At 54.1% G+C, this 23,664-nt stretch overlaps 1 protein-coding gene across 1 annotated transcript; it reads right to left on the reverse strand.

Moving 5' to 3' along the window:
* Positions 1-22,362: 22,362 nt before the first annotated feature.
* On the reverse strand, positions 22,363-23,331 carry LOC135327040 (olfactory receptor 12D1-like). Its single transcript, XM_064504659.1, has one exon. The coding sequence runs from the start codon at positions 23,329-23,331 to the stop codon at positions 22,363-22,365; it is 969 nt and encodes a 322-aa protein (XP_064360729.1).
* Positions 23,332-23,664: the final 333 nt, after the last annotated feature.

Below are 23,664 nucleotides of genomic sequence, written 5' to 3' on the forward strand. Positions count from 1 at the left end.
CAAGCCTAAATCCTTTGCCAAAAAGCTACCTCATACACTATTCAACGACAAGAAATCTTCAATGAAACAGGGAACCTGCTACTAAGGCTTTCCCAAAACAATAACTCTCCTCCTTAACTCAAACAAGAGAGATCTAACGCCTACGCGAATCCTGCACACTAACCACAGAGTACAAAGCATCACCTGATGCCAAAGACTAATTCATAAGGGTTATACTTTCACTTCTACACACTAACAACATTCCTAAAACCCAGAGCCTTGCACCCATCCTCAAAGGCAAGTTCGAAGACATTTGATCCCTGGGAGACAGAGGAAGGGCAGTGGCTGTGAGGAGTGAAAAGAGGTGGAGATGAGAGGAGAGACAAGAGGCAAGTGAAAGAGAGCAACAGGTGAAGGTGCGAGGGCTGGGCTAAAGGTTGTGAGGTCACTTGCACTGCAGGAAGCTGCTTGGTGAGGAGCATTAGTCAGGCATTGTGAGGTGCTCCTGGGAAAATGAAGGGCATGGCAGGAGGGCCGCAGGTGGCTGGGGTGGCAGAGGCAGAGGCAGAGGCAGGCTGGAGGGAGAGCGCTTGGGTGCTGATGAGGAGGTGCTCTGTGTTGCCTCAGCGAAGCACGCAGGAGCTGGAGGCAGGCGCGGGAGGACAGGAAGGGCTGCCAGGTGGCAGCCAGGAGAGAGGACCTGTTTTGGGCAGGTAAGGGGCCTTCCTGCACTCTTGCTGCAGCTGGGACAGGGTCCAGGAGAGCCCGGGTGGGAGGCCCCCACCCCATGCCTAAGCACTAACCTGAGGCCCTCACCTGTGCGGGAGGCACACACCAGTGTGCTCCTGGGGCAGAGCCAGGCCCCTGAAAACACATGAAGGGCCAGGAGAGAGGAGGCCGCTCTATGTCCTTGTTGCACAAACACACCAGGAAAACTGCCCCAGGTCTTTTGGCACAGACCCAGCCCCTCGCATCACCCATTCCCAGGTTGGCTGTATATGCTAGAGCTGTGGGGAGGACATTTGGTACGCGGCCAGCTCCATCCTCCTGCTGGGCTCATTTGCTGAACTGTGGGGACTGCCCCGAGGGCAAGGGGGTGTTTCTCCCACCCTCGGCCTCCAGGCCTGAGCCATCTCTGCCACATCCCAGGCTCCCAGAGTGGCACCTCCATTGCACCCATGGATCTCCAGCCTGCAGGGACCTTGCACATATGACAGTCTTCTCTCCAGCCCTGCCTTTATCCACATCTTTTATAGCTCCTGACTGCTGGAGCAGAAAAGCCCACCACTGCCTGACGGCATTCTGGACTTGCCACTTCTTCAACTCCTTATTCACCTGGAACACCAGCTCCTTCCCAGCTCAGCTGCATTCCAGGCACTTGGCCCTAGCCAGTCCTGCTTCAGGGAGTGATTCCAAATTCCTGAGGCAGGAATTTGCAGCTGCCTTGCTTGGAAGAAGTGAGGTGCCCACCAGCCCATTGCTGCAGCCTGTCAAGTTCCCTCTGAAGAGCAGCATCACTAAGGCCAATGAGTGCACTCAGAGCCCTAAGAGAAGCCTCCCCTCCCAGCAAGGTGTGTCCTCAGTCTTACCTAGGTCTGGCTTCAGGAGCTTGCTGGAGAGGGACGGAATTGCTGTGGGTAGGTATATCTCATGGCATACAGACTTCAAACAGGCATGGGGAAGTGGGAAAGGCACCTGGCATCAGAGACTTGTGGCATTGTGGGCAGGTTCCAGCTGCCTACGAGGTGCCCCAGAGGCCGGGCAGGCTTGGGGAGGAAAGGTCTGAGGCATTCCTGGAGAGCCCTGCAGGGCCACATGGGCTCTGGGGATGGGGTGCAAGCTGCCTGCAGGGAGCCCCACAGGGCTGGGCAGGCTTTGGGGGAAGGGTCTGAGCTAGCCCCAGAGAGCCCCACAGCACCTGCCAGGCTCAGCGGGGAAGGCTGCAAGCTGGCTCGAGGGAGCCACAAAGGGATGGGCAGCACTGCTTGCGGGTGGGCAGGGGTCACTCAGGTGCTTCACGCTGAGCAGGGGGTCAGCACAGTGGGCACATCCGAGCCATTGGCAAGGCTGGCCACACAGGAGGAATCGCAGGGGCAAGGCCCTGCACACTTGCAGGCCAGGCCCCATGCTGCTCTGCCCAGGGCCTGAGATGGCCCAAGGGAACTCGCAGGGAGCAGGGAGGCCCACTTGCTCCCTAAGGAACTGGCAGCTGGGAACCAAGGCTCATTACACAGCTGGCAGCGCACGGGCCTCTCCAGCCGGGGCCCAGTCCAGCAGTACCCAAGAAAGTTTTGTCAGGCAGGCCCAGAGGTGGTAGCTGTTAAAGAATAGTGAACTGAAACTGTCTAGAGGTAGCCGCTTAGCACAACTTCTGTAAAACTTGCTTAGCATGAGGAGCTAAATTTGCTGAAGCCTTAGGCCGCACTTAGATAAAATAATGAACTTTTACTTAATCCAGTAAGAAAAGGGCCTCAGAGCTGGTTCCAGCTGGGAAGGTAAGGAAGTTACAAGCAGTCTGCATTCCTGTGTCTCACACGTGGAAAGGGAGGATGTCAAGGCTTTGAAATAAGACCAGTGCAGGGCATTAGGACCTTGAGGGACAAAGCCTCAGCTCACTGCTGGGGCAGTGTTAATTGTTATGATTTAGAATCACCTCCTCCTTCTCAGGACCTTGAGAGACAACAGTAAGACCCAAAAAGAAACAAAGGTACAACCGTCAGCAGAAACGGCAACAGTAAAGATAAGGGAGAAAAACAGCCTGCCTAGGAACAACAATGAGACCCAATAAGGAGCAGGAGACCCCAGACCTAAAAATTACTATTGGTCTGAACTACCGCGTGAGGGGTGGGAAACTTAATTTGAAAGAAGCTATAGTTGCCCAGGGATTTCTTTGTTCGGGGTCCCTCTTCGGAGGCACCCAGCTCAAGCTGTACTTACTGCACGTGCGTCATTAAAATTTAATTATTTAATTGGCTTTTGATTTGGCTCTGAACTTTTCTGTGGGAACCTAGGGTTGGGCCCTGTTATGGTGGCCAACAAGCCTAATTTCCATAACAGTTGCCAGGTTCAGCCAAGAGGCCAAGTCTTCAGGCAATTTCGTGGTGATGAGGCAGAGCTGAGGCCTAGCCAATAAGTCAAGGAAGGATCAGGACCAGTGATGGTAAGCAGGGTCAGACCCAGTCCAGTGACTGTCAGGCAAGTCCACAGTGACAAGGTAGGTCTGCAGTCCAGCTGGAACGACAGGCCACAGGCCAGATCAGCAAAGTTCATGGCCAGCCATAGGCATGGCTGTGATGGAGCTGCACACATATACTCCTCCAACAGCATTCAGACAGGCACTGAAGATCCCGGCCTCAGCTTCAGGGGACCTCCTGGGCACATGGGCACAAACTTGCTTCAAGAAAGAGCTACCTGCCTGGCCATCTCATTAGTGGCACACCTGAAGGAATGCACAAGAGTCCTACTGTGCCCATTAATATGCAGACAAGCTCGAGCCTGAGCTGGAGGAAGAAGGCATCCCTTCTGGTGGTAACAAAATCCAAATGGGACTTTGCTGACGCCTTGATTCTGCTGAGTGAGTCTTGGGCAGGTATGCAGAAAAGCACTGCATTAGGAGAAATGCTCTGTGAGTTCCTGGGACTTGTGTCAGAGCCCTGAGTGCACTGAGAAGCCTGGATGGCCCTGAGCAGCCTCACCTGGGCCCTAGCTGCCCAAGGCCCCTGCCATGGGAGCTGAGCTATGCCCCTGGGCTACTGGCTCCCCACCCCTTTGGGAGTGGCTGGCCCCTGCTGCTCCCTCACAGCTGAAGACTCAAGAGGCCAAGTGCCACAGGGTTTTTTCCTAAACCTACTGAAGAGTCTGGTGTCACCAACAGTTGTAAGCCATGGGTGCTGTTTAGTACAGATGTGAATGTGCCTGAACCAGGCAACTCTGGAAAATACCTGGCTCTTTGTGTCAACCCCTCAACTGCATTGTCCCACCCAGAGCTGCAAGAGAAACCTGAGCCTCAGCTACTGAGTGTCAGAAGGGTGCTGCTAAGACCAGTGCAGAAAGTTCCTATCTTGAATGGCTATGCATTCCCAAGACAAATTGCTCTCTCCAGACATGCCAATAAAAAAAACACCTATAATTTATCTCACTGTCCATGTGGACATAAAATCCACGTGTCTCCCTAACTTTAATATAAGCATAAGAGCAGCAGTTAAAGACTGGCTACACCTGCCTGATTGTGCACCTGTCTTTATATTTTATTCAAGGACTTCCCCACAGCAGGAGAAAGTGCTTGTTTACAAATCTGTGCTATTACACTCACCACTTGGGCTTTTTCTTTCTTTTTTTTAATATGTTGTCCATCCCCCCCCACCCCATGTGCCTCCCCACCACCCATTCATCATCACCTGCTTGCTTGCTTGTGTTCCCTTCTCTCCCTGGCCCCAGCTTCCTAAACTTTGTGGCCAGCATGTTGCTGTGGCAGAGGAAGAATCCCTGACCACAGGCTGACCAGCACCCCCACTGCATCTGCCCCCAACACTGCACAGGCACACAGTGCCCGCAGCAGGGCCGTCCCACCAGGATTCACAAGCTCTTTCGGGGAGCTCAGGGAAGCAGATTCTGTGCACGTCACCTGTTTCAGCTGACATCTGCCCCCCACCAGCCCTGGCCCACATCCCACCACCACTGCAGACACCCTGCAGACCAAGCTCTCTGGGAGGCCTGTTTATTGCCAAGGTCAAGGGTGGCGGGAGGCAGGTGGTGTTGCTTAAGGGAAGGCAAAATAAAAACCAAGCAACTGGGACCCCACACCTTCTCCCTGTCTCTTTGCCCTGCCCTATAGGGAAGGGCACACCAGCCCGGCAAATGGGAGCTCTGAGGTTGAGGGGCCCCAGGGCAGAGCACAGCACAGTGCAGCATGGCATGGAGACGATGTTGGCCCTGCTCTGGCCTGCCCACCAGCACTGGAGAAAATGGCCACCTGGCTGTAGCTGAGGTTGGGGTGGGACAGCAGCACTACCTGGACCTTAGAGGGACACCAGATTTACCTGGCGGGGTGACCCCACATTTACCCTGTGCCCGGATGAGTGCCCTCCAGAGGGCCAGCCAACACCAGGAGAAACAACTTCCAGGGAACCACGGGGGCCACGGGGGGAGAGCAACAGCAGGTCTACTCCATGGCAAGGGAGAATGAGTCTTCCTGGGATGAGAGAGCAAAACCACATCTACCTCACAGCCTGCCTCATGGAGAAAGACATGTCAGAGCCAGACCTGCCAACCTGCTGCTGCCACCATCACCCAGGATGGGGGAGGGGGGGTGGGGCAAAGGGGGGTGCCCTTTCTGAGCAGACTTTGGCAGCCACTCTCCCCTTTTTGAGCCACCAGCTCAGCCTGCTCCCAAGCAGGGCAGAAAAGGAATGAAAGGGGGGAAAAAAAACAAAAAAAAGGAGCTGCACAGCCCTCAGGTGAGGAAGAACCCCTTGCTCCCCCTGCCCCTATCGCTGTCACTACCAACAGTGGTGATGGTAGGCTGACGGGCCTTGCAGGAATGCAGGGCCAGGCCACCCAAGCCCCCAGCACTCTTCCTGCTTAAAACTCCCAGTCACAAGGATCAGGAGACCTCACTTTTATGGTCCAAACTGGTACTGCAGAGCAAGAACAAGCAAGCTTCTGCCCTCCCTCAGCTTGCCTTAGCACATCCAGGTCACTGGTTGACAGCTGGACCACCCCTTTCAGACAGCCCACCTGATGCTGTCCTCAGAGCAGGTCATGCCCAACACACACTGGGAACTTGGCAGCAGAAGGCAGAGCCCCTTGGGGGCTTGCCCCCAACCTCACTGGGCCAGTGGAAAAGAAAAAAAGATCAGGACAGTGCTATTGTACTGGTGCCCAGGCCACAGCAGGGCCTCAGCAGGGCCTCCTGCTTCCTCTGCACCTCCTATGTCTCTTTGCAGTGCAAACTAGAGTCAAGCTCAACAGGCTCTTTCTTCTTTCCTTGCTCATTCCACCAGACCTTTCCCCCTAGCCAAGGACTAGCTGGAAACACCCAGCACCCCAAGGGCACTCAGAGGCCTTCATTGGAAGCCTTCATTGCTCTGACCAACCTCACCTGGGGCCTTCACCTGCTCCCTCTGCCCAGCAGCTCTATCAATGCTCAGCTTGGGGCTTTCAGGCTATGCCTGAGCTCTGTCTTAGGGCTGTGTGCTCCAGCTCTGGTGCTCAAGTGCTGCTTGCACTCCCTGAGGGACTTTGCATGGGGCCTGTTATACTGCCCTGCCTGAGGATCCCTGGGCTCTCAGGAGAACCTCTTGGCACCACCCTGCTCTGCTCACCTGGCTCTGCTGCTGTGGGACTTTGCCCACTTGCTGAGCTCACTGTCTGGCCTGGGTTGTGGGCCCCAGCCCCTCCCCCTTGACTGCTGGCTTGCCTTCCCTGAGGGTGGAGCCCTGCTTCTGCTGCTCCCTAATACTTAGCTCAGGCCCCCTCAAGCCCTCAGCTGAGCACCAGGAGGCCTGGCCTTGGGGAGTTACTTTGGGGCCAGTCCCCAGAGCAGTCCTGCAGAGTGCCTTCCCCAGGGACTTGGGAGTCCTCCAGGAAGCTGGGCTCAGCATGCAGAGGCACCTCACAGCCCTGAAAGCTCTGTTGCCTTCCCCTGTGCCCACAGCATGCCTTGATCCCCAGCTCCCTGAACCCTTTCCTGAGCACTGAGCAAGGCTATGGGGGCTCATCAGTATGCTGACCCTAGTGCTCTCTGCTTCCTCAGAGCCCTTCCCAACACACACCAGCTGCACAGCAGTCACCTCCTGGCTCTTCAGAATGGCCCAAGAAGGGGTGTCCCCCTGTATGGAGCACAGGAACCTTATTCTCCAGACCCTGAGGACCTCTTTGTGCCTTGTCAGTGGGCAGCTGGGGCTGAGCTTGCCTTGCTAGAGCAAGGTCCCCCAGGTGTCAAGACCATACCTCTCTGGGACCTCCCTGGCAATGCTCCTAGGTGAGTACAGTGACTGTGTGGATCTCTTCAGAAAGAAAGATGCAGAAACCCTACCACCCTGTTGCCTCTATGACTTCATGCCAGGGAAGGAATTGTCCTTTGGGGGCATCTCTACCTCATCATGCCCTGAGATAACAGCCCTTGAGGGGAACCATCTGGAGCACAGGTTCACCTGTCCTAACCCCTTCCCCCCTGGGTGGGGGTGGGGGCAAGGGAGGGGCTATACTTTTTTCTTCTCTCTCACTTTTTTTTTTTTTTTTCTTAATGTGGAGGCAGGGGAGAAGGAAGGATGTCCCTGTGTGGATTACAGGGGGCTGAATGACGTGAGAGTAAAGAACTGGCACCCCCTGTCTCTCTTCACAGAGCTCCCTGAATCTCCCAGGGGACTTGCCAGTGCATAAAGCTGAACCTGCAAGAGGGAAAAGACTTGCCTCTAAACCCATAAGGAGGAGGAATGCAAAAGGGCCTTCTGCACCACAGAAGGCCACCAGGAGTACCTGGGGATGCTGTTAGCCTCTGCAATGTGCCAGCCACTTTCCCAGCATGCAACCAAAATTTGGATGCAGCCCTTGTGTGTGAACTCTCTGCGCCTTTTCCTTGGAGACACTTCCTCACTGCCACAGCAGAGGAGGAGCTTCTTGCAGAAGCAACACATCTTCTTCTGCCAAATTGGCAGGATTTGCTGTGCCACAGCAAGTGACCTGCTCTTGGCACCCCATGGTGCTGGCACAGCATCGTCCCAGCACAGCCTCCCCTAGCCTGTGAGAAGGGCATGGCTGCCTGCACTGAGGCTCAACAGGCTCTTCTTTCCCTGCTGATTCTGCCAAGCCCAGTCCCTTGATGCATTCATGCATGTCCCTAATTAGATGACGAGGCATTTGGCTATTTAATGAACTGAGTGGGCTTGGTAAGCAGCCCACCTGCCCATGTCACATTTGGTGAAGCGTCTTTTGGGAACTTGGTCTCCTGTCCCACCCATGTTCAGCCTCGACCACAAGGGAGCTGGGCAATAGCAAAACTCAGTAGTACAGAAGACTGAGCAGACTCCTGTCGTCTGTGGGAAGAATTTCACTGTTGCCTTCCAAGAAGGACTTTGAACAACAAGGTCACATACAGTGCTTGCCAATTTAAATTAAAACTGTCTTACCTTTGCTGGCAAAAATGCATAGCATGTCAACAGCAGAGAGGGGAGGAGAGGAGAGCCCTCCGACTGAAGAGGCTTCACGTGGCTGCCGGAGAGTCCAAGGTTGGTAAGGAACACATCATTGCCTTTCTACCACCTCCCACGAGCGCCTGCTGGGAAACCCCGGGGACTCCAGTTCTTCTGCTCTTGACATACTCCTTCCTTGTCCCCCCAGGTGCTGATATTTCTGCACTTTTTCCACTGCTGTGTCACCTAGAGACAACAACAGACTTTCATAGTGAGCAGTTATGAGAGAACCCTTAACTTTAAAAAAAAAAGAAAAAAAAAATCCCACTTGAACAGCTCATTGTGACTACCCTTGAGGCTGGGCTCTAGAAACACTGCCCACCCCAGTCTTTTAGCTTCTTCTGCCAGCATGCCACACAAGACGCTATGCCTTCAGATCCAGGCATCCTGGACTGCAAGGCAGTATCCAGAGATATGGGAACAGGCTTCCCACTCTGCAGCACAGTGCCTGCACCCCTTTGGCACCCCTGCCCCCAGCCCCCGTGCATTTTCAAAGTTCTTAGTTCCACAGCCTTGAGAGCTCCGACTGGCCCAGTTTTCTCACTCTCCTTCTCCGCTTGCTAGGAACAGGAGAGATCACTCTGGGACAGGGAATTTCCCATTCGGATGCAACCACCAGGCCGCCCACCCTGGGACAGCGACAACAGGTCTGCCCGGGGCCAGCACTCGGGCGGACGCCTTTCCTGGAAGAACGGCTGCTGGGACCGGAGCGGGTGAGCAGCACCACGTCCACCCCATGGGCAAAGATACACTGGAGGCCGACACGTGGACCTACCCCTGCCATCTCCTGCTGGCATGCAGACTTTGGCCACTGCTCACGCCACTGCTGCCTTTGCAGGCCACCAGGTGAACCCGAGCTGGGGGAAGGGGGAAATAAGATGGGACCCAGACCCCCTGCTCATGTGAGGAGGGGTCTCCTGTTCCTGTCCCCCCAGCCACCCCCGCTGTCACCACCACTGGCAGCATGGGGAGAGGGGGTCTGGCCCTGGAGGAATTGAAGGCGGGGAAGAGCCACTGGAGCCGGGTCAAGTGGCTCGTCCCTCCGAGACTCCCAGAGCCGGTAGATCCTCTGGCCACTGCAAAGGCAGCCTCCCAGGCCCGGGTGCATGGGCCAGCCAAGGTGGACCCGCTGGGCCGGCCGCTACCAGGCCAGCCTGCCGCGTGTCCCCCCCCCCCCCAACGCTTGTATGCTTTACTTGTTTGTTTGTGGGGAAGGGGTTCTGCTTGCCGACACCCCGCACCCCGACCTCCTCGGGAGCCCTGCTCATTTGCTACTTGGCATAGAAAGCGGTGTGCAGTCCTACGGCAGGGGAAGGTGCTCACTTACAAATCTAGATCTGTCTGTCTGTCTTCCTGTCTGTCTGTCTGTCTGTCTTGTTGGCCGGCCGCTGCCACCACGTCCCCCTCGCACTCCTCATTGCCTGCTTGCTCCCTCGCGTTCCCTTCGCTCCCCGGCCGGGGCCGTTCCCTTCCAAAGCTTCGGGGCCCGCGCGCCGCTGGGAGCCAAGGGAGAATCTTTGCCTCCTTCCCCCCCGGCCGCCCAGCGACTCTCGAGCTCCATCCAGGTGCTCAGGGCAGGAGATTCCACGCCCACGCGCATCGCCCTTCTCCGCCGACATCTCCCTCCGCCGTCCCCCAGCCCGTGTGTCCCTCCCGCGTCCCGGCACACGGGCAGGGAAGGCCGCAGCAGGCCGGCGAAATGGAGTTCCGGGGTGGGGTGGGGGTGCGCGCGCAGGGTGGGGCGGGGCGTGCGGGGCCAGGCCCCGGGAGAGGGGCACCAGGTCTACCTGCCCCCCCCAAACCGCCGGGGCGGGGCGACACCAGGTCTTCCCCGGGGAAACGGCCGCCAGGCCGCCCGCCGCGGTACAAAGGCGACGCGTCCACCTTTCCGTCCTCCTCTCTGTGCGCGCGCGTGTGTTGTCCCACTCCGCCCCCCCGACCCCAATTCGGCAGAGGGACACCAGGTCTACCCCGGGACCGCGTGGCCGGGCAGACGCCTTCCCCGGGGAAAGGGCCGCCGGGAGCGCCGCGGGGTCGAGCGGCACCGCGTCCGCCCACGCCGGCGCAGGCGAGAGCGAGCATCTCCCGGCCTGGGAACGAGGATGGGGACGGGAGAGCGACACCACGTCTACCCCGCGCCCTGCCGCGTGGGCAGTATCGCCGCTAGGCCGGGCCGCTGCCGCCGCCTCCTGCTCCTCCTCCCCGCGCCTTTGCGGCGCGCGGCCGCGGGTCACCAGGTCAACCCGCTGCCGAGCAGGGGTGGGAAAAAAAAAATAGACGGGAGCCGGACCCCTCCACCCGCGCGAAGAGGGGTCTCCTGCTCCCGCCCCCCGCCTCCCCAAGCCCCTGCCGCCGTCACCACCACCGGCGGCCCTGGGGGAGAGGGGGCTGTGGTCTGGCCCTGGAGGAGAGTGGAAGGAAGGGCGCGGGGGGAGGGGGGGGGGGCAGAGGCTGCCCGTTCCCCGACGGCACGCGCCGGTGGCTGCCCCCCCAATCCCGGCTGACCGAGCCACAGAAGCTTGTGTCAAGGGCTGACTCTCAATAGATCGCAGCGAGGGAGCTGCTCTGCTACCTACGAAACCCTGACCCAGAATCAGGTCGTCTACGAATGATTTAGCACCGGGTTCCCCACGAACATGCGGTTCGCAACGGGTGAGAGGCGGCGCCACATCTGTCCGCACTCCGCTCCCGACCGCGAGCGGCACTCCGCACCGGGCCCGCCCCCCCGCTCGCACGGAGGGGCCGGCGGAGCGGGCGGCCGGCTATCGCGAGCCCACCGAGGCGCCTCGGCGCTGCGGTATCGCTACGTTTAGGGGGGATTCTGACTTAGAGGCGTTCAGTCATAATCCCACAGATGGTAGCCTCGCTCCAGTGGCTCCGCAGCCAAGCACATACACCAAATGTCTGAACCTGCGGTTCCTCACGTACTGAGCAGGATTACTACTGCAACAACACAGCATCAGTAGGGTAAAACTAACCTGTCTCACGACGGTCTAAACCCAGCTCACGTTCCCTATCAGTGGGTGAACAATCCAACGCTTGGTGAATTCTGCTTCACAATGATAGGAAGAGCAGACATCGAAGGATCAAAAAGCGACGTCGCTATGAACGCTTGGGCACCAAAGCCAGTTATCCCTGTGGTAACTTTTCTGACACCTCCTGCTTAAAACCCAAAAAGTCAGAAGGATCGTGAGGCGCCGCTTTCACGGTCTGTATTCGTACTGAAAATCAAGACCAAGCGAGCTTTTGCCCTGCTGCTCCACGGGAGGTTTCTGTCCTCCCTGAGCTCGCCTTAGGACACCTGCGTTACGGTTTGACAGGTGTACCGCCCCAGTCAAACTCCCCACCTGACACTGTCCCCGGAGCGGGGGACAGGCGTGCCAGGCGCTTGGCGCCAGGAGTGAGAGCCCCTCGGGGCTCGCCCCCCCGCCTCACCGGGTAAGTGAAAAAACGATCAGAATAGTGGTATTTCACCCGCAGCCGGGCCGCGGCGTGGGTCGCACGCGCATGGGTCCTCCCACTTACTCTACACCTCTCATGTCTCTTCACAGTGCCAGACTGGAGTCAAGCTCCACAGGGTCTTCTTTCCCCGCTGACTCCACCAAGCCTGTTCCCTTGGCTGTGGTTTCGTTGGATAGTAGGTAGGGACAGTGGGAATCTCGTTCATCCATTCATGTGCAGCACTAATTAGGTGACAAGGCATTTGGCTATTTAATGAACCCTAGAATTTCTATGGCACCTTTCCCAGGTTGGGCTTGAAAGGCAGCCTGTCCACCCAGGTCAAATTTAGTGGAACATTTGGAGACTTGATGTCACATCCCAACGTACACAGCTCGACCACAAGGGAGCCGGGCAAAAGCAAAATTCAGCAGTACAGAAGACTGAGCAAGCCCATGTCATCTGCATGAAGAATTTACAGTATAAGGTTTACCATACAGAATCTCAAATGGACTTTCTCCCTAACCCTTGGGGTTATTCGGATTCTTAATAATGCCAGAAGTAAAACATCAGTCCATTTCATCTGAGTCTCTTGACACAATTTCCCTCTCTGTCTCTTAATTGTTTGATTCATTCTTTCCCCTTTTCCACTGGATTGTGGCCTCCAGGGGGTATGTAAATCCCATTTAATTGGTAGGATTTTTGAGCTTTCCTCTACTATTTCTGCTATCAAATGAGGTCCCCTATCCAAAGAAAAGCCTTCTGGTCAATTTATTACGTCTTGGCAACACCACAACGCTGACTTGTTTGATACTGAGGCAGAAGAAAATCCTGGTTCGAATGGCGTGAAACCCTGATTCTGGCAGTAGATTTGCCATAGCGCATATAAGCATATGAAACCAAGATATATCTTTCGAACACAGGTTAAAAATGACATTCTTAGCTGTTGCTTTTTTAATAATAAAGACTACAACAGGTAGTATCCGTTGGGGACACTCAAGTTTGACATAAACAAGTCCTGTGCCACCTGTGGATCCAGCAGCATCCCTTTGGTCCTCTTCACCCTGGGTGTCTTGGAAAAGTTCGGAGCCCAATCAAAGCAAATCCAAGTCCCAAAGTCTTCGCCCGATCGTGGTCTGGTTCGGTGTGTCCTGGGTGGTCACAGGGAGACCATTTCGGGGGTCACAGCAGCTCAGTCCTGTTTCTGTCGAGAACAGATGGCTCGTTCGGGGTTATGGTTTCATAGCCTTCATCCACGGTGGTGATATGAGGTAGAGATCAGAAGGAAGTACAGAAAAGGTAGAAGCGCGCATGGGAGTTATGAACAATTTTTAACAATACCTACTTTTAACAATAATCATGTCTAAAACTAAGCAATTTTTAACAATAACTTCTTTTAACAATAACATATCTAAAGAACAATATCTTAACATATCTACTTTTAACAATAACATCTCTAAAACCAACCAAACCAAAAGGTGTCCCAGGCCATGTTTGAGGATTTGCCTATGGCGCTGGGGGATTAGTGGAGGAAGGTGATCGTCTACAATAACAATAGCAAGGCAAACAAAGCCATAGTAAAAGAACAGTTATAGTGATAGCTAAAAGACCAAGTGCTGCAACATGAACTGATAGGGCAGCATACAACATGTTGTTTTCCATGCTCCTGGTGGTATAATCCACCGAAGTATTCATTGGCCGAGGTGTGACGGTGGAGTACCTCTTCTCTGTTACCCTCTGGGCTCCAGCGACGCAAAGATGGTGGTGGATTGCTGATTACAGCCCTCGTGGTCGATGCTGATGCCCGTTATTACTGTTTCTTTGCTATTCTAGCACTTTCCCTCATGAACAAGCTGTAAGCAGTGTCCCTGGTAAAAAGCAGATGCAACCAGCCTTGAGGCACCCAGCACATGGAGCTGAAGCATGCCATAAAAGGAAAGGTTTCTGATTATGCTCTTTGATTGGTTAGGAGCATCTGGAACGTGTGAGAGAGTACATAAAAGGCCTTGTTATGGGTGGGAGGTGCAGAGCTGCTGCCATATGTTGCTCCCTCCAGTGCTATAGAAATAAATCTTTTGTTCTGACCTAACCCAGAAGTATTGAGAATTTCTTCAACATGTTGCCTTTAACTCGGGCGGTCCTATGCTGAAACAGAAGGTACCTTCCCTGTCAACATCAAGCACAGTCCATCCGACCAGCTTCTGCCTCCACCCTCCCACAAGTTCTCTTCTCCCATGGGCTGCCCCACTCCATTCACTTGAGCACCTCTCCATGCCAGCCTGCTGCTTCTGAGCAGCTTCTTGCTGCAGAAGTAACCTCACAACCTATGGCCCAGCCTTCACACCTTCACTTACACCTCCCTCTTGCCTGCCTCTGCCCTCTCCTCTCTGCTCCATGCCCCTTCACTCCAACACGCAACACAACACATGCCCTGCCCTTCCTCTGCCTCCTAGGCCGCACACCCCTTCCAGCTCAGCTTTCAAGGTGACCGGACAGTTAGGGGCTGCCAGGGAGCAGCTGCAGGCTGAGGCTTCAGGCATCGGTGGAGAGTTTGGGCTTTGCTTAGTGGGCTTATGGAAAGCTTTTGGGGGATGGTTCAGTTTTTTTGTCTTGTTAGGGAAAGCACGCTAGTTCTTTTCTTTGGGGTGGGGGAGTGGTGAGAGGAACTTGAGTGCCTAAATGCCTGTCCCCTCATCCCAGGCCTGAGCACCTGCTATGATGAGTGGGAGCAGGCGATTGGGCCCATAGCCTGGTGGTGTTTGGAGATGAGATTTGGAATCCCTGAGGCACGTTTCCTTCATTATCTGTTTTCACTCTCTTCCTTCCTGCAGGAAATGACTGCACTTCCTTCCCTTTCTGCAGGCCACATTCTTCTTCCAGACCCTGTTCAACAAGGACCACCTTGGTCAGTTCCTGCCATGGGAGGTGGTTTCCACTTTGGGGAGCAGTCCGGCAGGACCCCTGCCCTTCTCATACCCCCATCCTTGGGATCACATCTCACGGGGCACAGAGCGACAGAGCCCTGGGGCACCTTGGCAAATGCTTGTCCTCAATCTCATGGCCCTTTGCCATGGCACCAATGCACTCCCATGGCCTGGTGTGTGCAGATAGCTGCGTGTCAATCCCTGCATACGTGGTTCTGGGAGGGGATGTTTGCCATCTCAGTATTTCCCCCAGAGCTCACCCTCTAATATGTTGTCACAGCCCTGGGCCCACCAAAAAGCTGTCACAGGTAGCTCAACTTGCCAGTGGGGACCTGGCAATTTCTATGCCTATTCCAAGGTATCTGGAAGTTTCCCTGAGGGAAGAACACAATCTCATTTGCTTAGTCGAAGTCACATTAGGGGTCAGTCTCTTGCTGCCAGTGATCAGCCCTCAAGACTAGAAGTCTTCTCTGTCCTCGATCCAAAAGAATCAAAATCCAAAGAGGCAATTTCAGAGGGTACAATGATAACAGGGGCGTCTCGCAGAGACCCTCTGGGACCACAGGACCTGGGCTGGCCCTGTAGAACCAAAGCCGCCGTCGCCTCGCATTTTCTCCAGATGATGGGGCAGATAGTCCAGACCCCCCTAATTAACACTGTTCCGGCAGTGAGAGGAGGCTTTGCTTCCCAGGGTCCTGGCGCCCAAGCAGGCTTTATTTCAAAGCCTTGACATCCTCCCTTTCGGAGTGTGAAGTGCAGGAATGCAAACTGCTTGTAACTCCCTTATCTTTCCAGCCTCCACCAGCTCCGGGCTCCTTTCTCACTGAACTAGGAGTGCAGCCTAAGGCTCCAGCAATTTCAGCTACACATGCTAAGCAAGTTTTATAGAAGTTGTGCTAAGCAGCTACCTCTAGACAGCTGCAGTTCAATAATTTACAGTCCAAGTCCCAAAGTCTCTGTGAGTCGTTGCCACTGCCTAGTCCATATCATGACTTGAGTGGCTGTTAGCAGTATTTGCGTGAGGGTTTTAAAGTCTTGCAGTGCACCTTATGCTGATCAGGCTGCGCACTCCCCTTTCTGGCCGGACCAAGCTGGGACTTAAAACCCACTCAAACCCTGGGGATGGGACTCGCACCCGTCCCCTGGTACGCCTTACGGTGGCCAGCCTGCGTACCCCTTACAGTGCACTGTTACCAGACCAGAATTTAGAATTTAGGCGGGAATTTAAGACTCACCTTCTCAGTGCCTCTCGGTGCCAAAGATCCCAGGCGAACTGACCCGATGGCGCCAGATGATCGTTTGGCGATGAGAGGCCCCGACAGTGGTTGCCTAGGGTCCCATCAATCTTACTCCGGTTTTCCAGAATTTCGGCTAAGGGCGTCCCCTTTTCTATGCCAAAATTATTTCCCGTATTGAGTTTCTGAAAAGTGCGTCTCAAGCAAGTCAGGCAGCGCACTTCCTTACCAGTAACACCAGCCCCTGTGGCTGGTGGGATCACACACTCTCTTTCTCTCACTCTCTGGGAACTGCACTCACACCACCCGAGTCTTTAACCGCTAGGACTGCTGTCCCTTCGCAGCGGGCACCTTCATCAGCCAACGGGTGCCCCGGTCGGTTCCCAGGCTATACGCACTCTCACACTCAGTACTGTTCACACTCACACCAGTCACAGTGACTCTAGACATGGCCCTGGGTCAAATGGATTGTCTGGGTTGTTTCCTGGGGAGTCCCGTCCACCCACCACCCCCACCACCGTGTCGCTTGATGGAGGTGCTGTGGGGGCTGCGGGTGCCTCCGGTCCCTGTGTTTTCTTCTTGCTATGCTCTTTCAGGGTCTCAAGCATGGTACGCCACGGGGCTAAAAGTCCTGCCACCGTCTTATCGGTTCTTGTTGCTGCATCCCACAGCTTAACTCCGATTGAGTCCCACGTACTGAGGCTATAAATCGTACTGGAATTCACCTCGGGACAGTTCAAGTGTGCCCACGCTAATAGCATTTTGAGATCTTGGGGGGGCATCTCTCTGCCGTGCTGTTTCAAAGTCTTTTGCATTACATTTAGCACGGACCTATCTTGCGGGTAGATTCCATTTCCCGTGGCTCCCACGTGTTCCTGGCCGTTTACCTCCATCCAGCGGTAGGTAACCTGTTGCACGCAATGCCGCTTCCTTTCAGCAGCTCCCCTTCTGCTTCCTTTCAGCAGCTTTGTTCAGCCGGGTTCCGCAACCAGTTCAGCTAACCGCTGCCTCTACAGCCCTGGACAAAGTCAGTCTTCGGTCCCTTTTCGGGAGCCATTTGTGGTGCTCTGATTCACGGACTCCGATGTGCTGGATCAGAATCAACTTTATTCAAGCAAGCCAGCCCTATATATAAGCTCTACCCTGGATAGATACTTTCCCACAGTGATTTACGGTACTTTCTATTCTCTTTGCAAGCGCCACGTTATACCTGCCCGAAGGTCATGTTCCCATCATCACTCCCTCATTCTGTGCGGTTACTCCCTATGTTCCCATACTGCTATCTATTCAGCCCATGGCCTTTGGCTCCTTAACTCTATCTTCCCTGATCCCTCGCTGTCTGCCCCTACACGTAGCGACTAGAGGAGGGGAAGGAGGGAAGGCGGAAGGGTAGGGCTTCAGCTTAGTGGTGAGGCTTCAGGTCTGGCCCTGGCAGAGCAGCTCTCGCGGGCCCTGTGCCAGTGGCATCCCCAGTACCTGAAGCCTCCTGACCTCCCCAACACAGCTGCTGTCTCTTGGCCAAGAGCTCCGGGCCCTTCATGTACGTCCACACCGGCTTCCAGCTTCTGCCTGCTCACCTAAGCGCACACACAGCACCTCCTCATCAGCACCCAAGCGCTCTCCCCCAAAACCTGCCCCTGCCTCTGATGTTCCCCAACCTCTCTGCCCTCCTGCCATGACCCCGCCCTTCCCGGCACCACCTCACAATGCCAGCCTGCTGCTCCCCACCAATCGCCTTCCTGCACCACAAGGGACCTCACAACCAACAGCCCAGCCCTCACCCCTGCACTTGCAGCTCCCCCTCGCCTGCCTCTGCCCTCTGCTCTCAGCTCCATGCGCTTGCACTCCAAGACGAAACACCAGGATAGGGGGTAAGGATTCAGGCTGCAGCATAGCCATTTGGGTTTGGCCTTAGCAACTAGAGGAGGGGAAGGAGGGAAGGCGGAAGGGTAGGGCTTCAGCTTAGTGGTGAGGCCCTGCCCTTCTGCCTTGCCTCCTTGCCCTTCTCAATTTGCCAAGGCCAAACCCAAAAGTCTACACTGAAGCCACAGTCTCTGTCCCCTTTCCCAAACTCTGCCCCTTTGCCTGAAGCTCATCCCAAGCCCTTATCACATTCCTTCAAGTCCTGGACTGGGCTGGAGCCATCACCCCCACTCCAACCCACAGCCCTCTGCCAAAGCTCTAGCCCCTACCGCAAACCCTGAGCACCAAGGCCAAGCCCTACACTGAGCCAGCAGCCAAAAGCTTTGCCTGACCCCACTCAGCACAAAGCCCAAAGCCTGCACGCATGCCTGAAGCCTAAGGCCAAACTTGCTCTGGCGCAGCCCCTAAGCACCCAGCCTTCTTGTAAGCCCAGCTGGAAGGGCTTGGGGGCCTGGGAGGCAGAAGAAGAGCAGGGCAGGTGGGGTGTTGGAGTGCAGGGGCGTGGAGCTGAGGGGAGAGGGCAGAGGCAGGCAAGAGGCAGGTGGCGGTGAAGGTGTGAGGGCTGCGCTGTAGATTGTGAGGTCACTTGTGCTGCAGCAATGTGATTGGGGAGGAGCAGGAGGCGGGCATTGTCAGGTGCTCCTGGGAAAATGAAGGGCATGGCAGGAGGGCCACAGGTGGCTGGGGTGGCAGAGGCAGAGGCGGGTTGGAGGAACAGTGCTTCTTTTTTTCCCAGGAGGTCTCTTCTGTTTCAGCACTTGACTGCCCAAGGCAAGAATGCAACCTGTGAGGACAGGAAGGCTCCGTTTTCTCAGACACAGCTGTCCTCCCTAGTAGCACCTACCCAATGTAAAGCCATTTCCTGTACACTTGGCTCTTCTTCCAAAATTGGGGTCATGAAAGTGGTGATGGAATGGTATCCCTAAAGGGCTCCTTGCTTTGGTTTCATTCTCCACGGGCTCAGGTTGATGTGTTCAATGTCCCATTGTAAGCTGTTAGGGAACCAGGTTTAGATTCAGGGTTCGCTTTTGGGGCCCTGTGTCAGTGGAGATGGTTAAGGATCCCAGAGTAACCTTCCTGAGGCTGTGACACATTTGTTTGGGCGGGTGATGGCTGAGCATCTTCCTGGAGAGGCAATAAGCTGCCAGCGGAGCTCAGAGCGTTTTTGGGAACATCATACAGTGGGGGTGGGCAGTGAGTGGAGCCGTACAACACAAGAGACCATCCAAGGTGGAGTCACCGAGCGGTAAAGAGCAAAATCAGGAAATGCATAGGTAAAGGAGGGCTCCGCAATCCCAGGAGAGGCCGTGGAGACCCAGCAGGCTCAGGGAAGAGAGACTGGAGAGCCATCCTTGTACTCTCTTTGGCATGCCATAGGCTGGCTCCAGTGCAGCCTCATAACATATCTTGTGCCCTCGGAAATGCTGCCTGGGCCCTCCGAGCACCCTCCACAGCCACATAAAATGGGAGGCGGGGACTGCCAGTGGCATGAGAACCATCCTCTTGGGTCTGCTTCCTGCTCTCACGAGAATGGGCACAGTGGAGTCGCCTCACGGCCCTGTGGCACCACCATTGGCTCTCTGCTGAGCAGCAGTGCCTGCACGGAGCCCTGCAGGGAGCACAGGGGAGGGGGACCTGGAGCAGCCGGCCAGGCCAGCGTGGACACCCTCATCTGGGGAAGGGCTTTCTGGGGAGCAGGGACGTGCCTGGAGGGGAGCAAGGGGGTGGTTCCCAGGAAAGGTGAGAAGTGTCATGGCTTCTTTATAAAAACTGCTAAGGATATGCATATGATCAGCAGTTGTCATCTGTGGACATTGTGTGGTTCAAATCTCAATACGATACAACCTGGCAACTCTGAGAAATATCAGAGTCTTTGGAACAACCCTTGGGTTGGACTATCAAGACCAGAGTTGCAGGAGAAACTTCAGTCCTGGACATTGTTCACATATTCAGAGGATAAATTGTCAGAGGGCCAGCTTACCCAAATAAATGGACAACTACTTGACTGGGCAATCTTTCTCACGATCATGTCATCACCACCAGCTAACTCTAGGTTGGCTGGATCACTTTAACCTGGAAAAGGGACCTAGCTAGGTGTTTACATAAGGTGTTCATACATGTTTAATAAATAGCCACATCACCCAATTAGTGCCACTCATGAATGGATCAACAAGAGTCTCCCTGTCCCTATCTACCATCCAGCGAAACCACAGCCAAGGGAATGGGCTTGGTGCAAGCAGTGGGGAAAGAAGACCCTATTGAGATTGACTCTGGTCTGGTGCTGAGAAGAGACATAAGAGGTCTGAATGGACCTCTCTGAAAGGACATGAGAGGAGAAGAGGTGGGACACTACTCTGATGGTTTTTTCACTCACTTAGCTAGGTAGGGTTGATCAGGTGCTGCACATGGCTAGGCAAACGTGCTGCCCTGTTTGCACTCGGCCAGTCCATTTTAAACTCTTTTCTCTCATGCTTCTTTCTCCCCAGTCCCCTTTAGGCAATAACCCCTCCAGTCCACAAGGTTGTCAAGCAGAGCCACTCGAGTGGCCTCATCTGGGAGCGTACACCCCCTCCAAGGCCCCAGGGACATAATCACTGCCCTAGGAATAGCCAAATCTGGGTGCTCCTTTGCACTGATTAGGCTCCTGGCATTCCTCTGCCATCACTGATCATCTGTTCTTTGTATTTGTGGTGACTAGCCTTCCAACACATAAACTCACAGTTTAGTCCAGTGTTTGGCCCATATGTTCTGCAAGTGTTAACAAGCCACAGGAACGATATGCAGAGGAGTTACTGTGCAGCTCTGGGCACAGTGTAATCTGCTTCTCCATAAAATGCATTCTTAGGAAAAACAGGCACTGGCTAAGGTTGAACAATAAGAAAACAGTGGCAACTGGGAGAAAACTGGAAGCTGCTTCTTGTTGACCTTGCCCCACCCCTTGCAACCGGCTTCCTAAGAAAGCATGGGATCTCATTTTGCTCCTGTTGTAGATGACTGCATTAATCAATGCAGACACCGCGCAGTAAAAAACAAACAAACAAACAAAGAGCTACTATGAAGTTAGTGGCTAGGTATAGGTATAAGTATATATAGGTAGAGGTGCATATAGTAGTGTAAACAAGGAAGGAGGCAGCAGCAAGGCACAAAAATATAAATCACACCACCCTCCTACAGAAGGTAGTCTTAGACCCACAGTGACGAGCTTAACATAGAGCATTATTATGCATATAAAAGAGTCCATGTCTAAAAACAAACCCAAGAAGCCTGTTTTCACAGAAGGATGTACTGGAGCAAGACAGTAAGGGGATTTCACAGGTGATCTGGCTCAAGTCATTGCCTCTGCTGAAGGATACAGCATGCATGCAGAAAGGTGGGTTGCAAGGGAGCACTCACATTGTCTTTGGCCAGTTAGAAACAAATATTAACTCTTAAAGACCTAAAAACACTTACAAGATCTCAGACTCAAAGAGTGGTCCTATGGGAACAGATCAGGACCCTTGGGACACTGTCTCTGACAGTATCCGGTCTGGAGCATTGTTTAGGAGAGGAAGAATCTCTTTTGACACCTTCAAGTGCATGGCATGAAAATTTTGCATTGAGGGATTACTTGAGGCCCTAATAGAAATATTTACCATCATCATCATCATCATCATCATCATCCTATAACACTGTTAAAAATGATAATAACAACAATACTAGAGGCAGCCTTTTTAAGGCTTATGGTAGGAGTCTCAACATGGAATGTGTTGAGCAAGTAGGTATTGTGTGAACCATACCTGGCATGTTAGTGAAGTTTATGAATATGTGGAAAAAAACCTGTAGGACAGGTAAGAATCAAAAGATCTCTCCAGCTGTTACTCTTAATCCCCATCACCCAAGCTCACCTTACCTTTAAGCCCTAAGGATCGGTTCTGGAAGCTTTCTTCAACTGGAATCCACCATTCCCACTCATTTTGAGATTAAGGGTGAGATTCAATTTGAGATTAGGACACCTACATTTGGGGTTCCAAATGTACCTTCCTCCCTGTGAGACAAGTGCCTGAACAGCAGTTTTAACCACTGTGAATCGAGGCAATGGGGGTGGGATTCAGTCGCCCAACATAGGTGTCTAGTACCATCTCAGATGCCCTAAGATAGCTGACAGCCATACAGGGCTGGTAGATCTGGCGCAGGACCTGTGCCTTTCTGGAGCAGCAGAGAGACACCAGCTGAGGTACACAGAGTATTTCAAGTGGCATGACATACATGTCTGCACATGGCCAACTGGATCCAACAAAATCAACTGAATCCCTCCTTGTCTATTGGCTTTAGGCTAAGATGAATCATGTCCTGACTTCTCTTGACAGCTCTGACTGGGGGTGGGATTCAGCTGCCGAAAGAAAGAGAAAAAGAATCAAGTGACGTTTGAGGGTAAATCACTCTAAAAAAGGTGTTTTTATTGAAGTATCACTCTCTGGAGCCGCTTCTCTTCTCCACTTGGAGGAATGGGAGTGGCTGTTCCACCAACATGCACTCTTTATGCACTGATATTGCCCAAGAGAGGAGACATAGGGCCATATGCAGTAAGTAGGATTTTTCTGAAGGGACCCAGGCTGTTGGCAGTGAAAAGCAGATTTCTGCACAAGACATTCTTGAGCCAAAAGCTCCTCTGATTGCATTGTCCATTGCCTACTACCCCACACAAGCTGCAAGGCAGAACATTTTCTGCACTAGTAACTGTCTGGAGAAAAGTCTTCTCTTTAGGGCATGTTTCACCTCCGCATTCCTCAGGGTGTAGATCAAAGGGTTGAGGACGGAGCTGACAACATTATACATAAGGGTGGCTATCATGTCCCGCCTGGGTGAACTCCCTGAGGAAGGTGGCACATAGTTAAAAATAACAGGGACATAGAATAAGGCCACTACTGTGAGATGGGAGATGCAAGTGGAGAAGGATTTCCTCCTCCCCTCCCTTGACTGGACTTTCAGTCGGAGGAAGGAAAAGATGTACAGGTAAGAAAAGAGTGTGAAGACAAAGGGGCCTATTGCAATACTCCCTGTGATGATGCTGAGCAGGTGCAGGTTGAGCTGGTTGCTATTGCAGGCTAGTCTCACCAGGGGCTTGATGTCACAGAAGAAGTGGTGGATGTGGCTGGGGCCACAGAAATGGAGCCGGGAGGTCATGACTGTGTGCATCAGAGCATGAAGGAAGCCTGTAACCCAAGCGGCTGCAGCCAGCAGCAGGCAGGCCCGTGGGCTCATGATCAGGGTGTAGCGCAGCGGGTGGCAGATGGCCACAAAGCGGTCATAGGCCATGACAGCCAGCAGCAAAGCTTCGCTGCTGCCCAGGAAGTGGAAGAAGTGGAGCTGGCTTAGGCAGCCAGTGTAAGAAATACCCTGGTGCCCCCAGAGGAACCCAGCCAGCATCTTGGGGATGGTAACTGTGGAGTAGAAAATATCCAGGCAGGAGAGGTTGCAGAGGAAATAGTACATGGGGATGCGTAGCCGAGGTTCACATATCACCACAGTCACAATTGCCACATTCCCCAGCAGGCTGGACAGGTAGAGCAGGGAGAAGAGCATGAACAGGAACTGCTGCAGCCCTTGAGGGCTGGACAGGCCAAGCAGGATGAACTTGCTCACCTCTGTCTGGTTATCCATCCCTGCAGGGAAAGAGAGAAGAACTCAGCAGTAGCTTGCTGTCTTTCTGTCCTGAGCTGCTATTTCCATTCCCCAGAGTCCTCTTCCATAAGGTGCAGCAGCAGCTGATGCTGCCTCATGAATGGAAGAGATCAGACACTGAGTCCGGAAAGGGACACAAAAGAATCCCTTGATTTTCCACCCCAGCTGTTTCAACAAACACTAGAAACCGTTGTAACCTAGATGGCCAGTACTGATGCTGGAGCTGCCACCTGTGTACCAGCTCACTGAAAGGAATGGCGTGTTTGAGGACAGCGAGAAAAGAAAATGGGAGGGAGGGAGGAAGGAAGGGAG

The sequence above is a fragment of the Dromaius novaehollandiae genome, unplaced genomic scaffold, assembly GCF_036370855.1.
Source record: "Dromaius novaehollandiae isolate bDroNov1 unplaced genomic scaffold, bDroNov1.hap1 HAP1_SCAFFOLD_45, whole genome shotgun sequence".
Taxonomy (NCBI): Eukaryota; Metazoa; Chordata; class Aves; order Casuariiformes; family Dromaiidae; genus Dromaius; species Dromaius novaehollandiae.